Source organism: Neodiprion fabricii, chromosome 4 (assembly GCF_021155785.1).
Source record: "Neodiprion fabricii isolate iyNeoFabr1 chromosome 4, iyNeoFabr1.1, whole genome shotgun sequence".
Lineage (NCBI taxonomy): Eukaryota > Metazoa > Arthropoda > Insecta > Hymenoptera > Diprionidae > Neodiprion > Neodiprion fabricii.
The window spans coordinates 41,053,916-41,066,496 of record NC_060242.1 but is presented as its reverse complement, the minus strand read 5'-3'; the positions used below and the strand labels follow the sequence as shown (position 1 = coordinate 41,066,496).

Genomic DNA, 12,581 nt, shown 5'->3' with positions numbered 1-12,581 from the left:
TTGCGATCACTTTTATTCAATTTTATTGTTTGGTAACCAAAATATAAAAAATAAACCCTTTTCCTTGAAAACCATCAAGAGTATTTTACCTTGACAGTCAATACCCACCTGCAAGGAGTTCAATGATGAAATGATAATTGATGGTCTCATGACCTACCCTGAACCGCAGTCGCATTTTCATGGCTGACGACGTCACTAAAACGTATCGATAAAAAGCAGTTGAAAGGATTAAGAACGAAATGTTCGAAGATTCGTGATAACGAAACAACAGTTGAAGTAAGATAGAATACTACGAGCAATGGAAAATGTAAAAACAGTATTGCCAAGATGATGCAAAACTGAAAGTTACATAGTTCTTACAAGTAACAAGCTCTGTTGGATGTTGCCACTGCATTATAAGATGTTTCAGTCGTTAGTTCCACTCGATCTCACAACGTGTCTCTGTTTTTCTAGCCCCATTTCGCTAAGACGTTCAGACTCATACTGAGAATCTCTGATTCCAGGAGCAGCCTCGGTATTACGTAAATTAGTCACGTCACAGCGAATCTTGCAAGCCAGTCTAACGGCGTTCTGGTTACCCCGATCGAACTCTTACCGCATTAACTCTCACAGACCTTGACACCACGAGGGTCTACCACAGGCCAAATAACCTGTGTCTGACTCACATCTAGTCAATTTCAGCAAGTACAACTCGTATGAAACCTCACGGCAACGTACTTCCTCAAAACGCCTTTCTGCTCTGGTTCTATGCTTCACGATAAACTCCAAAAGGCCTTTCTAAAATTCTTGGATAAACGCCGCCTCTCATTATTTCCACCGCGATGTGCGTTGTACGATAGATGAAAATCATCGACTCCTGAAGAGTAACTTTTTAAAATTCTTTCGAATGACTGAAATCTATGGAAACTGTAACCCGAATCCCAAATGAACTCTCAACGAACTCCTGAGTAAGCATACCGCCCAGGGGTCAAGGACCGAGGTTTTTTCAAGCCAGTGTAATGTATGCGGACAAAGATTAATCATTTTCAAAAGAAGCGTACAAAAATAAATATCATTTGAGGAAATTACAGAACTAGTTTCTGTGAACATCTTTATATTAGGCCTAATTTCGGTTCTTCTAAATTCACAGAGAAGCAACACATGAGACGTCTACTGCGGTAAGTTTGTCGATACCACTTATACCTAAAACGATTTTTATGTCGTTCGTCTGTAGTAAATCTCTCGGGAATCTCGACCATTCCACTGTACTTGCTGGTAACTTGCGTAAATCTTCGTGTAATTTGAATTCTCTGGAATTGGATCGAGTGCCGAGAATGCCGGGCTGCATCCAGTCGAGTAGACAGATTCCTCATAAGACAGCGTGCAGCCCGACTGGGGCCAGAGGTAAGGCGGCATCGAAGTTGCTGCAAACGGTCTCCAGAGGTGTCCGACACTCGGTACTCCGTTCTTCGAGGCTGGTGGGGTGTCGGTGGTCGACGTGGTGGGTGGCGTATAAGTAGGGGTCTGGCTTCGCGGCCGTCCTCATACCCTCACCGTGTCCTTCTGCGTCCGGCTGTCGCGATAAACTTGGCCACTTTGTGTTCACGACCTCCTTCTCCGCCTCCTAAATCTCGGGGGTCGCCGATCACCGAGACAAGCCGAATTCACCGAAGTAACACCGAGTGCGAGAGGGGCCGCCCGGATTCGGCGAGTGCTTTCGAAACAGCAATGCGGGCCAGTGACCAGTGACGTTAGATTGATTGAAGTGATTTTCTCGGTGCCACCGATCATTTAAACGTTAAACTTCGCTCAAAGTTCACTGACGAAGAATCGGGGCAGAATGAGGCCCGGAAATATCATGTGGCTGAAGAGTGCCGTCCTGTAAGTACCATCGGAATAATTTTTTAAGTCGGTTCAACTCTCGCAACTCCAAACTCGTTTTTACTCTTCACATTATGCCATATGCCAGGACTGTCTGATCCTAAGTTTAAAGTTTACGGCTGTCATCTCCGACCTCGTTAAGCAACTTTTTTAACTGGTATATACTCGCGGTATTGATGCAACAAACTCAACGAAAAAAAAAAAGAAAAAGAAATCTGAGAATAAAATAGGACATAAAACAAAGCCGAGCGTACAAGCCTCGTTTCACTGATCGTCGTGATTCCGTTTTCTTCTGCAAGTGTACTGAAAAAATGGCGGAATTTCATGTCCTACGCGAGCGTTCAGTTCTTCCACGTCCGACTGCGAGACGGGAAAGCGCCTCTGGCTTGTAGAGAGACCCTGATTGTTTTTATTCGCATTCACAAACCCCTCGTGAATGATGCAACCGACAAACAACCACGCGATTGCTGATCGACAGCCTACGTATGTGCATAGAAATCTTTCACTCTCGGCTTGTCCTAAATCAGTTATCGTGCCTACAGTTCCAGCGAAGCTGTAACTTTTACCGCGTTGTAGGTACGTTCGTTGTCGTGCAAATAACCCGAGATGTCGCGGTGTTTCGTTTCATTTCGGCTTTTGTTTTATTTCTCTTTCAGCAATTCCCTCCCTATTATAGACTCATTGGCCCATCGGCATTCCGCAGTTTCGTTAATGCACTAGGCGCTTCTAATATACATAATCGTAAACACACAAGACTACCTGGGATTTGTGAATGTTTGCACATACCGACTGTTATAACTAATTATGTACACAAGCTAGCCATTACATATATACCTGCATAACTTGAAGTCGTTAAACTGTGCGTGTTTATATGCTTGTCAAATTTTACTTTCTAGAAAATATATATAAATATGTATAAATATTATATATATATGGAATGTTGCAACAGAGCGGACGATCATGTTTCAAAACAATTTACATAAATTTACAAACGTAGAGATTATGTAGCCCCGTGAGCTCGACCGAAACTTGTACGCGACATGAAAGACAATTCAATATCAATATATCACTACCTCCAAATTACCAACAAATTTTACCCCAAAACACCATTTTATACGGCATATTTCGCGACTCTTTCTCAGCATGTCTACATCATATATTTTCAACGATCATCATATTTCGGTTGAACTCCTTTTAAAATTTAATTAATGTTTGAACAGTCCACTTAACCAATCGCGGTTGATTGTAGAGTCGCTTAATATGATGGGGCGGAGTAATGATTTCTAAAACCAGCAGCGTGCTGCAGATCAGTTGCAGCCTCTCGCTGGAAGACGAGCCTGACCACTTTCATAGCTTTAGAGAAAATAGAGGATCTAAACATATGTGTATGACTCGATTCCTGCAGTCCTCGTTGGCATGTTGCGTTAGGCTTGCTTGTCTTCGTGTGAGTCACGCGTCTCGAGGTCCACTTATTCTTATCCTCCTCCTCCTCGCAGCCACACCGTAATATTGTCAGAGACATTTTCTTCTCCACCCTTCACCCACGTAACGTTGAAACGCGTGTAGGCAGTAGAAAAAAGACCAATCGCGTAAAATAAACCGTTATGTCTGCATTCAGTCATTAAGAAATTTATGCACAGAATGTTGGTTTCAAGTTTTCTTCAAGGACCACGACTGATGTACTCGTCGTTTGAACTTTCAATACCACTTCCACAAGCTGCAAATTTGCATTCCGATTTCACTGGATTTTATTCAATCACAAACGGAGTTTTCTACTATCTTTTATGCAGACTATCCTGTTTCTTCCCAAAGAAGACTTCAGAACAGCTTAGCCCAAGGATATAGAAGCTAAATGATCGATCATATCTGCGAATCGAATAACGGTACCTCAAACTTTCCTGTCACGTCACTGTTGACCACCCCATGGTGCCTACCTATTCTCTTTCTCTCCGTACTCGCAAAACTTATTTCCAATTCTCAGTTTCACGGTACTTCAGCCCGTCACTACTACTAATACTGCTACTGCTGCTACTTTACTTCTACTTGTTCGCTACGCGACCATCGTACATGGGGTTCCCCTGGGGCAAATTGCGCCAGGGGTGGCTGGCTCGGTAGCCGGGGAAATGAGCTACGGTAACAAGGCACTTCGACATTCCGTGGCCACAGCTTTCGCAATAGTAACGTGCGCCGATTTGACATTCGACTGCCGAACGGTTGAAAGTATGGCCCGGGGGCCTGGCCATCCCTCCGAGGCCAGCCAGCGTCCCGATGAGGACCGGCAGCCGGTCGCCATCAGCTCACCACTAGGAAGGTGGATACAAAACTAGCGAAGCGGTAAAAGCTGATGAAAAATCACATTTGTAGGCATACGTACGTGTGTTTGCCTTTGAGATAGCCGTTAAAACATCTGTGGGCTGGTTAGAGGCGGTTTCTGCGGTGACGCTGCGCTGTGCGACTTGCGTAACCCGGTCCGCCGATAGACGTCTGCTGTATGCCCGGGCCGCGGCTGCTGGCTGCACCAACCAAGCCTCTGTAGTGTAGAAAACTACTTTCTCCGTATGATTTCTTCTCGATGAATTCCACGCGTGTATATTAATATACGAACGATCCGACACCACCTGTGGATATTTTACGCGCACACAAGAGAGAATTTCGCTCTTTGGTTATCGGGGAAATCAAGGATTTGCGCATCCACTCGTTCGAGCCACTTCAACTTGGTTCGAATGTATTCGAAATCATCCCCAACGCATCGTCGTAAACGCTCTCAAGTTTCAGATTCCCTCTATTTCTGTCGAGAAAACTGATGCTGTTAACTGATGTAGTGAGTTGATTATCTTCAGAATCAGTCATTCCATGTATAGAAAGCGCGCCTCTATCTTCAAGTTGGGCAATTAGGGTAGATTCCGAATTTCAATTTGGAACAAAATGGTTAAAGAAAGTCTTCAGTGCAAGAATGGAATCAGTTATTCACAGCATAATTTATTGTCGTATTCTTCGTACTTGAGCTGCACAGCGAACGCCATATCGTGTCGCGTAGCTGATTGGAGGAAGTTCTTTTATTCTGGTGTCATTGTGTAATACGTATAATTGTCTCGTGCCAAGGCGGATACACATTTGAATTACGATCGACTTGGCGACAATGGATTGTTCTGTAGTAGGCTGCCGGTGAAACGAGAGTAAGGTCGGCTACCGGCGGATTGTTCGTTATCCGCATTCAGTGCGGTTTTATAGCAAGGACTCGACTCGTTCACGGAATGAATATTTCGAAGAAGCCAGTCCGCCACGCTGTCACGTCACAAGAACGTCACTTCCCTTGGCGAGAAGCAGGAGCCTTCGGTAACGTCGATCCCCGCCTTTTCCACCTTGATCCCAATCGAATACACCCATTTCAGGAGGACGGATCAAGGTCGAAGAGGCCCGCAGGGTCTACGCTCGAATTAATTTTCACATCTCCCGACTTCATTCCTATATATAATAAACCGTAATTGTTCGTAAATTATCGCCTACGTTAACGCGCTTATACTCCAGCTTTTTGAATAATTTATTTTTGCTCGGCACACAAGGTGGGTCTGGGATAATTGGCACTACCGGCATCGCGGATCAGAAAAGAAGAAAAATCATCGTGATTTATCACGACGCATCTCGCTCTTAATTACAACGAAGGCTTAACTTTCTACGGTTTTAATCTAGTTATCTTTTTTTTAACTGATTTTGACAGTGAAAGTAACGTCTATAATAAATTCACAACGGTTTATCATGAACCGATACAAAAATATTCAATTTTCTTGGCGTTTAGTATCGAGTTACATTACAACAATTATTAACATATCTACTCCTTGCTCATTGGATAGTATTCATTGGAACAAAATTCACCTGAAGCTGTACTCTTTTTATTCACTAGGTAAATATTCGCAGGAATTTTCACAATGAGTATTTAGAGAAACGCCAGTGAATCGTCGGACTTTCAATCACCACTTCATTCGTGTTTTTTAGGATAACTTCTTACGGAAAAACTGATTCTGCAAATTATCAATTCACCATTAAAAATAGGCGATTCCAGAGAACATCTTAACGCTCTTCAAATTCTCGATTTTGTTTTCCAGGGTGTATAGCGTGATAGCTGTAGTTCTGGGCGACGGTGATATCGTGACTCGAGCGCGACCCGGTCAGCAAGTTGTACATTACGACTCCATCCTCGGTGATTCGGCGCCGTTGAAGGCTCGAGCGATTCCCATAGAAGGTAAGTCCAGGAGCCCTGGCCTGTAAACCTGACAGCCCCAAAACCCTTGACCTATGGTATAAATTGATTTTCTTCCAGACTTCGTAACCGCGCACAAAATCCCCGCAGAAATAGAGCAGCCCTCAGACGAGGACGATGAAGAAGATGCGGAGCTGGCAATGGAGGTAGAACTCGCTAAGGAAGTGATTCAGCGAGCGGTTCAGAGCCGCGACAAGCGAACGGATAAGAAGAAGGTAACTCAACAAACGTCGGAGCCTTACGAAGACGAGGTGAAATCCAAAAAGAACGACCCTAAAAGGCAAGCTCGCATACAAATCGAGAATTTCAGTGACTCTGGCGTCCTGCCAGAGGATGGAGTCAAGAAGGTTGAAATCGTGAAAGCAAATTTCGGGGCTCAACGCGACTCTATAATCCCTGGAGTTGAAGTAAGGTAAGAATCCCGGAAGTTGCATAGCGGTGAAATCAACCATAAATCTATTAATCTTCTGTACTTATCAGCCCGGAGAACCCGACCACCATGATGCCGGTTCTAACCACCCCACGCGAGGTTCGTGCTTTTGACTTCGTGCCTGTCAACATCATCCGCGAGGACAGCAAAGACGCTTACACACCCTTCGCCGACCGGCACTTCGGCGACCTCAGTGACGTCAGCCTTGTACCCGCCGGATCAAATTCCCGCATCCAGGTAAGCCATTTGAGAGCAAAATGTAAACAATGAAAAAAATTCGAAGCCCATTAGTTTTCTCGACTCCTTAACGCTAACCTCTTTCCAACCCCTAAAATCAGGTGAAAAAAGGACCTAACGGCAAGGACTACGAGTACGAATACGTGTACTATTATTACGACGAAGAGGACGAAGGTAAAGCAGGTTCCCAGACAAACACTCAAGAAGGTCTGGCCAAGACGACGGCATCGCCAGTCTCAAGACGCGGTGCGTCGACCGGCAAAAACAAGTACTCGTCTATTGAACGTTCGACAACCGTTGAACCGGCCAGCAATGAGGTGATCCCAAGCCGCGCCAACGCGCGAAACAGACAGATCGCTGAGCCCGAAGAACCTGTACCGGAAGAAAGACTGCCCGCAAACACAAGATTCCCACCCAGGTAAATTGACGAAGAAACAATCAACACATTTAGCATTTTAGGAATGCTGAATTATTGTGATTCTGAGGTCACTGTCGAAAGCAATTATCCCTAGGTCAAGGTCGAATCACAACACAGGAACAACGGAGCCTAGCCGAGCGCGAGGTAACCGCCCACGACCTAGTCTGGACCTCGTTGATTCCAGCAGTTTTCGAACCCATCAGGAAGGACCGGAGTTCCCGCAAAACCTCCCCAAGGGGCCTCTAAGGTTCCTGGGAGTCACCCCAAATGAGGAACCAGAAGAAAAGCCTGCCCTCCGTACCCGCCAAAAAGCCTCCAAGGTCCCGGAAGCAGCACCCGTTGAGGAAACCTCTGAAGAAGCCGTTGTGCCGCAAAGACGGCGACCTGTTGCAGCCGCCAATCCCGAGGTAAGACAATCGAAAGCCACAGAACTTGGAGGAGAAATCGGTGCAACATGCATCTACTTTTTCAGGTCGAAGTTGAACTGAACAAAGATGAACAAACGACTGCAGTTGAGGAAAACAAAGAAGGAGGAGCCGAACTGATCGTTCCAGCTAGCAACTCGGCTCCCGCACCAGTGGAGGAAGAAGTTTACGAGGACTCTGTCAGCATGGAAAGCGCCTCAAAGGATCAGGATCACCCGGATGCGACGACAACCGAAGTTCCGACCACAGAAAACCCCTCAGCAATGGACAAAGTCGCCCTGGACCTTTACGCCTTCCTTCTTCAGGGTCAGAACAATGTAGTCGATGCCGCCACCGCCGAAAATAACGTCGAGGATGCGACCACCTTGTCGGAAGACGACAGTACAACTGACGTCCCGACGACAATGGAGGTCATCACAACCACCGCCGAGCCCACAACTACCACAACCACGACAGAACCAACAACAACAACAACAACAACAACAACAACAACCACAACCGAACCACCGACCACCACAACTCAACAGACGATTGGAAAAGGGAAATTCAGAAGACCAGGAGTACCTGGAGGCATTGGATCTAGGAACAGGTAGGTCCTGATTCAGGCGTGAAATGAACTTCACGGTTCGCCTTGAATTTGAAAAAAATTTAAGTTTACCTGAGACCCAACTCACCCTCAATCCTTCATTTGAAAACGTATCAGATTCAAGACCATTGGGTCTACCTCGACGACAACGGAGTCATCGTCTTCGGCTGAGCAATCACCAGCACGTACTCGCAGCCGCTTTGGATCAACGAGCGGAGGTTTCAAGAGACCACGACCTGGACAACGGCAATCAGCTGAGGAGGAAGAAGTTCAGAAGCAAAGCAGTGGCTCGGTGAACGCCGAGAGACCCAGCCTTCCAAGTCGCAATAGATTCCGCGGACCTGGGCTTAGGTCTTCGACGACGACGGCCACCCCAGCCGTTTCTAGTTCACAAGAATCGTCGACTCCGGCCGCGGAAGTGACTCGCGGAGTGGTTCGTCCATCCTTAAACAGACTGAACCTGAACCGCAGACGCGGAAGACCAACGACAGCGGCACCCGCAACCAGCGAGGAGGCCCAAGAGTCAGGGGAAACTGCACAAACCAGCAGCCTGGAAGCTACCAGCACCACTGCGCGGTCCATCGTCAGACCGAGACTCCCTGGTACTGGACCAAGACCCCTCAGACCGGGACCAAGAATCAACCCTCGAGTAAGACCCGGGCTGCAGACAACCACCACGGCGGCACCCAGCACGGCAGAAGTCTCTGCTGAAGAACCCGATGGCGCTGGCACCGAAGAAGAATCTCACGAGGTGAGCTGCTCTCAGCTTCTATTCGCAAATCAACCTTTTCATCGCGTTTTGTACGGGAATCCACTTCGAACGGTTTCACTTTTATGCCAGCAGTGCAGCCGTTTGACGAGTTTTTCCATGAAATTGTTTGCCCAAAATTAACTATAATTCGAACGAGATACCATCTCTCGATGGGTACTCTTGTCATTACGAAAAGCAAAGCTGGTACCGATAATTCGCATTTCGAATCACGCAATCTGGCATCAACCGAAGACGATAATCGCGCAGTTACTTTCACTAATTGACCTTTTCAAATGTCATTCTACCTCGCCAGCTGTGCATGAACTTTTATATATACTGTACGGGCATATCGCATACCTACTTTCCGATGCGTAATATCAAGATTTCAAATAAATTAGTCACTTGCAAGGTTCACTTTGGTCACGACTTTTTAAAGAAGTTCCCGTTACTTGGCTCTTGCCATTTTTTTTCGAACTTCTTATGAAAGCAGGTCACCTTCGAAGTATAGTGTCTCACTAATGAAATACATCCTTTTAAACGCAATCAGAGCTGAAGATCTGGATAGTCAGAACTTATACTTACTTCATTGGATAATCGAAATAAACCATGATTCAAGATGAATAGATAAGTACTCAAATTCGATTTCAAAATGATGATAAATTTGTTGCGTCTTTGTGTCTCATAATGTTGTCTCGTTATGACTTAAAACCCTACTCAATTGAACACCCGGTAAAATTTTCTGACCCTCAGGCCCCCGCGGAAACGAGTCCGCCGCAGCCTACGACACCCGAAAGCCCGCTAACGAGGCTGAGAAAGGGAAACAGAATACAGGTTCAACCGAAGGCTCCCCGAGTGGTCACGCAAGCTACGCCAAGGCGGTCGCCTCTTTTGCCCCGAAGAAGGACAACGGAGGCACCGACAACGGAAGCCGCCAGCGAGCAAGCCTCTGCAGAGGAGTCCGAAGATGCAGAGTCTCTGGTAACCGAGGAAGCGGAAACTGAATCCAGCACAGCCGCGAGCCAAAAACAAGAGGAAGTCAGGGGTCTCAGTGGGCTCCTGGCTCCGAGGCGTAGGATAGCACCTCGACGCCCTGGACAGCTCATCGCTAGAGAATAAGCGAAAGAAGGAGGTACTTCAACGCACCGCGAAGTACCATTTCCTAATTTATGACCCCTTGTGGCGTGAATCCGTTTTAGTATGGTACCGGAACCAGAGAGCTTACGATATCAAATGCGCATCTACCCATGCCTGATCGGTATCTCGAAGTAGATAGCTAAATCTGTCGAATATTTTTAGTTTTTTACTACGGAGTTTTTCTAATTACTTTTCATCTATAGTATACTTAGAGGTCCGATTCGTCTGTAGCTGTAGTTGTTTGCAGTGTATGCTCTCCGAATTTATCAAATTTTAATGAGGGTGGTAGGTACCATTGAAATACTCATGAAATGGATTTTAATGTTAATCATCTTTTTTCTTTTTCTTTCTTCTTTCCGTCCACCAGTATTTATACTTATATCACCGATTACGTTTTAGTAAAATAGAAATTTTTCCGTCTGTATATCGCCATCGATGAGTGATTTCATCTATTATTTTTTTTTTATAATGCTATACATCATGCCAAACTGTTTTTACTAGTGTATACAAAATTCATAAATGATGAAAATAGCAAAAGAAAAAAAAAGGAAGAAGAATGAATAACTATGCTAATTTTAGTTACATATGAGTGTAATCACGATATTTGTAATAAACTAAACGTATCAACTTCATTGGCCCTTATTTTATACGCAGATTGAAAAACTACATGTAAAATGCATAGAGTAAAAAAACGAAAATACTAAATCTTTACTACGAAAAATAGTTGGGCCAATTTTTAATAGTGTGATCATTACAATACCTAATGTGTATATTTAATTCGATATGAAATGTGTGTGTACTCCTATTTAATTATTAATTTTTACAATTATTATATTGCATATGCACTGCTGTACTTAAACTAATTTTTAATGATACGCGTTTCAATTACACATAAAGTTCATTTTTTTGTTGCATTCTTTCTTTTTAGAAACCGCGCGACGCTGTAATGAACACCGTACGTTTTACCGTTGTACACTATTATTAATTGTAATGCCCCCAAAATCCTGTAAATATTTCGATAAAAAATATACGTAAAACAGTAAACTATGAAATTCTGTCATAACATGGAAACCAAGTTTATACCATTATTGTTAGGGTGTACCATATCATTTTAAAGACTGCTAGAGAAGGACTATTGGTGCATGAACATTTACTATAACAGGTTAGAAACATTTTGTATGCTTAACGACATTTTTTTAAACGAACTACACCTGTATAAGTTCATTGATACCTTCTCAGTTATACAAAAACATTTCAGAAATTGGCATGCAATTTGAGGTGACGTTACTTTATGCCATACCCGGAAAATTTGATTGAACAATCGAGTGAATGTAATTATGTCTGGTGAATCCACAACTTAAACAACAAAATTAGTAATTTCAAATTCACGTTATATAATTATCTGCGACCTAATTCCGTTTCCCGAATACTCAACAAGTACTGATTTCCGGTCGCGATGCTCATTCCACTTACAGAAACGTGCAAAGTTTCTAGGGACATATAAGCGTTAACAAAATCGATGGCGAAAAAAAAATTATTTAATTGGAAGTCTAGCTTGGTTGTGATCGCAAAAGAGCCTTTCCACGCAGCTGATGAATCGAAGATTTTTGTAACAATTATTGCCGTTCCGCCACGTGAATCCCGGATAAAAACACCAGTAACCTAAACACATGCAACTCACCAAAAACATCGTTTCATAGAGAAGTTACTCAGATGTTACTCTCTGCTCAACTCTGAAAAAATAAAAAGAAAAAATAAAATTGGAAATTATTTACCACAGATCTGCAGGTTCGAAATTTATTATTACTGTTGTTTTTTCTTATATTGATCTACTCCAAGTTTCGCACAGGGAAATATTCGAAAACAAATAAATGGGTCTTAATTATTGAAGAAATATATTTACCTCCTCCAACAAGGTCAGTATCGGACCTTTGGAGCATGGATTTTGCTCGAACTCTTAGGCGTATTTCCTTGGCCTAAAATATAAAACCAGTGATTTGTAATTCCATCTTATAAGCTTTTCTTCACTCTGGATAAAATTGATAATATCAGTAATTTGGCAAGTAAAATGCTATGGAAAATGAAATCTGTTGTATATTTTTACCTTAAACATCCATTTTTGTTGTTTTCTGTTGAAGTTTTCAAATGCATTACTATTATAGAGCTATAATGAAGTGTAAACTCCGAATTTTAGACGACCTGATTTATTGTAAACTGTGTGAAGAAGAGTCCAGTAGATATAAGTACGCATCAGTAGTACCATATTTTGAACCCAAGAAAAACTCTTAGAAGTTTAAGCAGAATCCATGATCCGAAGGTCTGATACTCTCTTGGTAAGTTGCTCCACAGATTAGGCATGTTTTTCGTACCAGCAATTCGGGTTCAACGTTGCTGTCACACTTTCAATACTGAAACAAAAACGGAATAAAACATTCAGTGATACAATTTATTAGAATATTACAGAGGCTTGTAGTGCATGAAT

General features: G+C 43.7%; 1 protein-coding gene and 1 long non-coding RNA gene across 2 annotated transcripts; one reads left to right on the top strand and one right to left on the bottom strand.

Annotated features, from left to right (window-relative positions):
* Positions 1 to 1,520: 1,520 nt before the first annotated feature.
* LOC124179691 (mucin-5AC-like) lies at positions 1,521 to 11,151 on the top strand. Its single transcript, XM_046564363.1, has 9 exons — positions 1,521 to 1,860; positions 5,964 to 6,100; positions 6,179 to 6,530; positions 6,599 to 6,785; positions 6,887 to 7,203; positions 7,298 to 7,610; positions 7,676 to 8,217; positions 8,332 to 8,965; positions 9,716 to 11,151. Exons 1-9 carry the CDS (start codon positions 1,820 to 1,822, stop codon positions 10,079 to 10,081), a joined length of 2,889 nt encoding a protein of 962 aa, XP_046420319.1. The 5' UTR covers positions 1,521 to 1,819; the 3' UTR covers positions 10,082 to 11,151.
* A 564-nt stretch (positions 11,152 to 11,715) lies between these two features.
* On the bottom strand, positions 11,716 to 12,071 carry LOC124179693. Its single transcript, XR_006870136.1, has 2 exons — positions 12,003 to 12,071; positions 11,716 to 11,832 (listed from the first exon to the last, which is right to left on the bottom strand). It is a non-coding gene; the product is annotated as an uncharacterized LOC124179693 (long non-coding RNA).
* Positions 12,072 to 12,581: the final 510 nt, after the last annotated feature.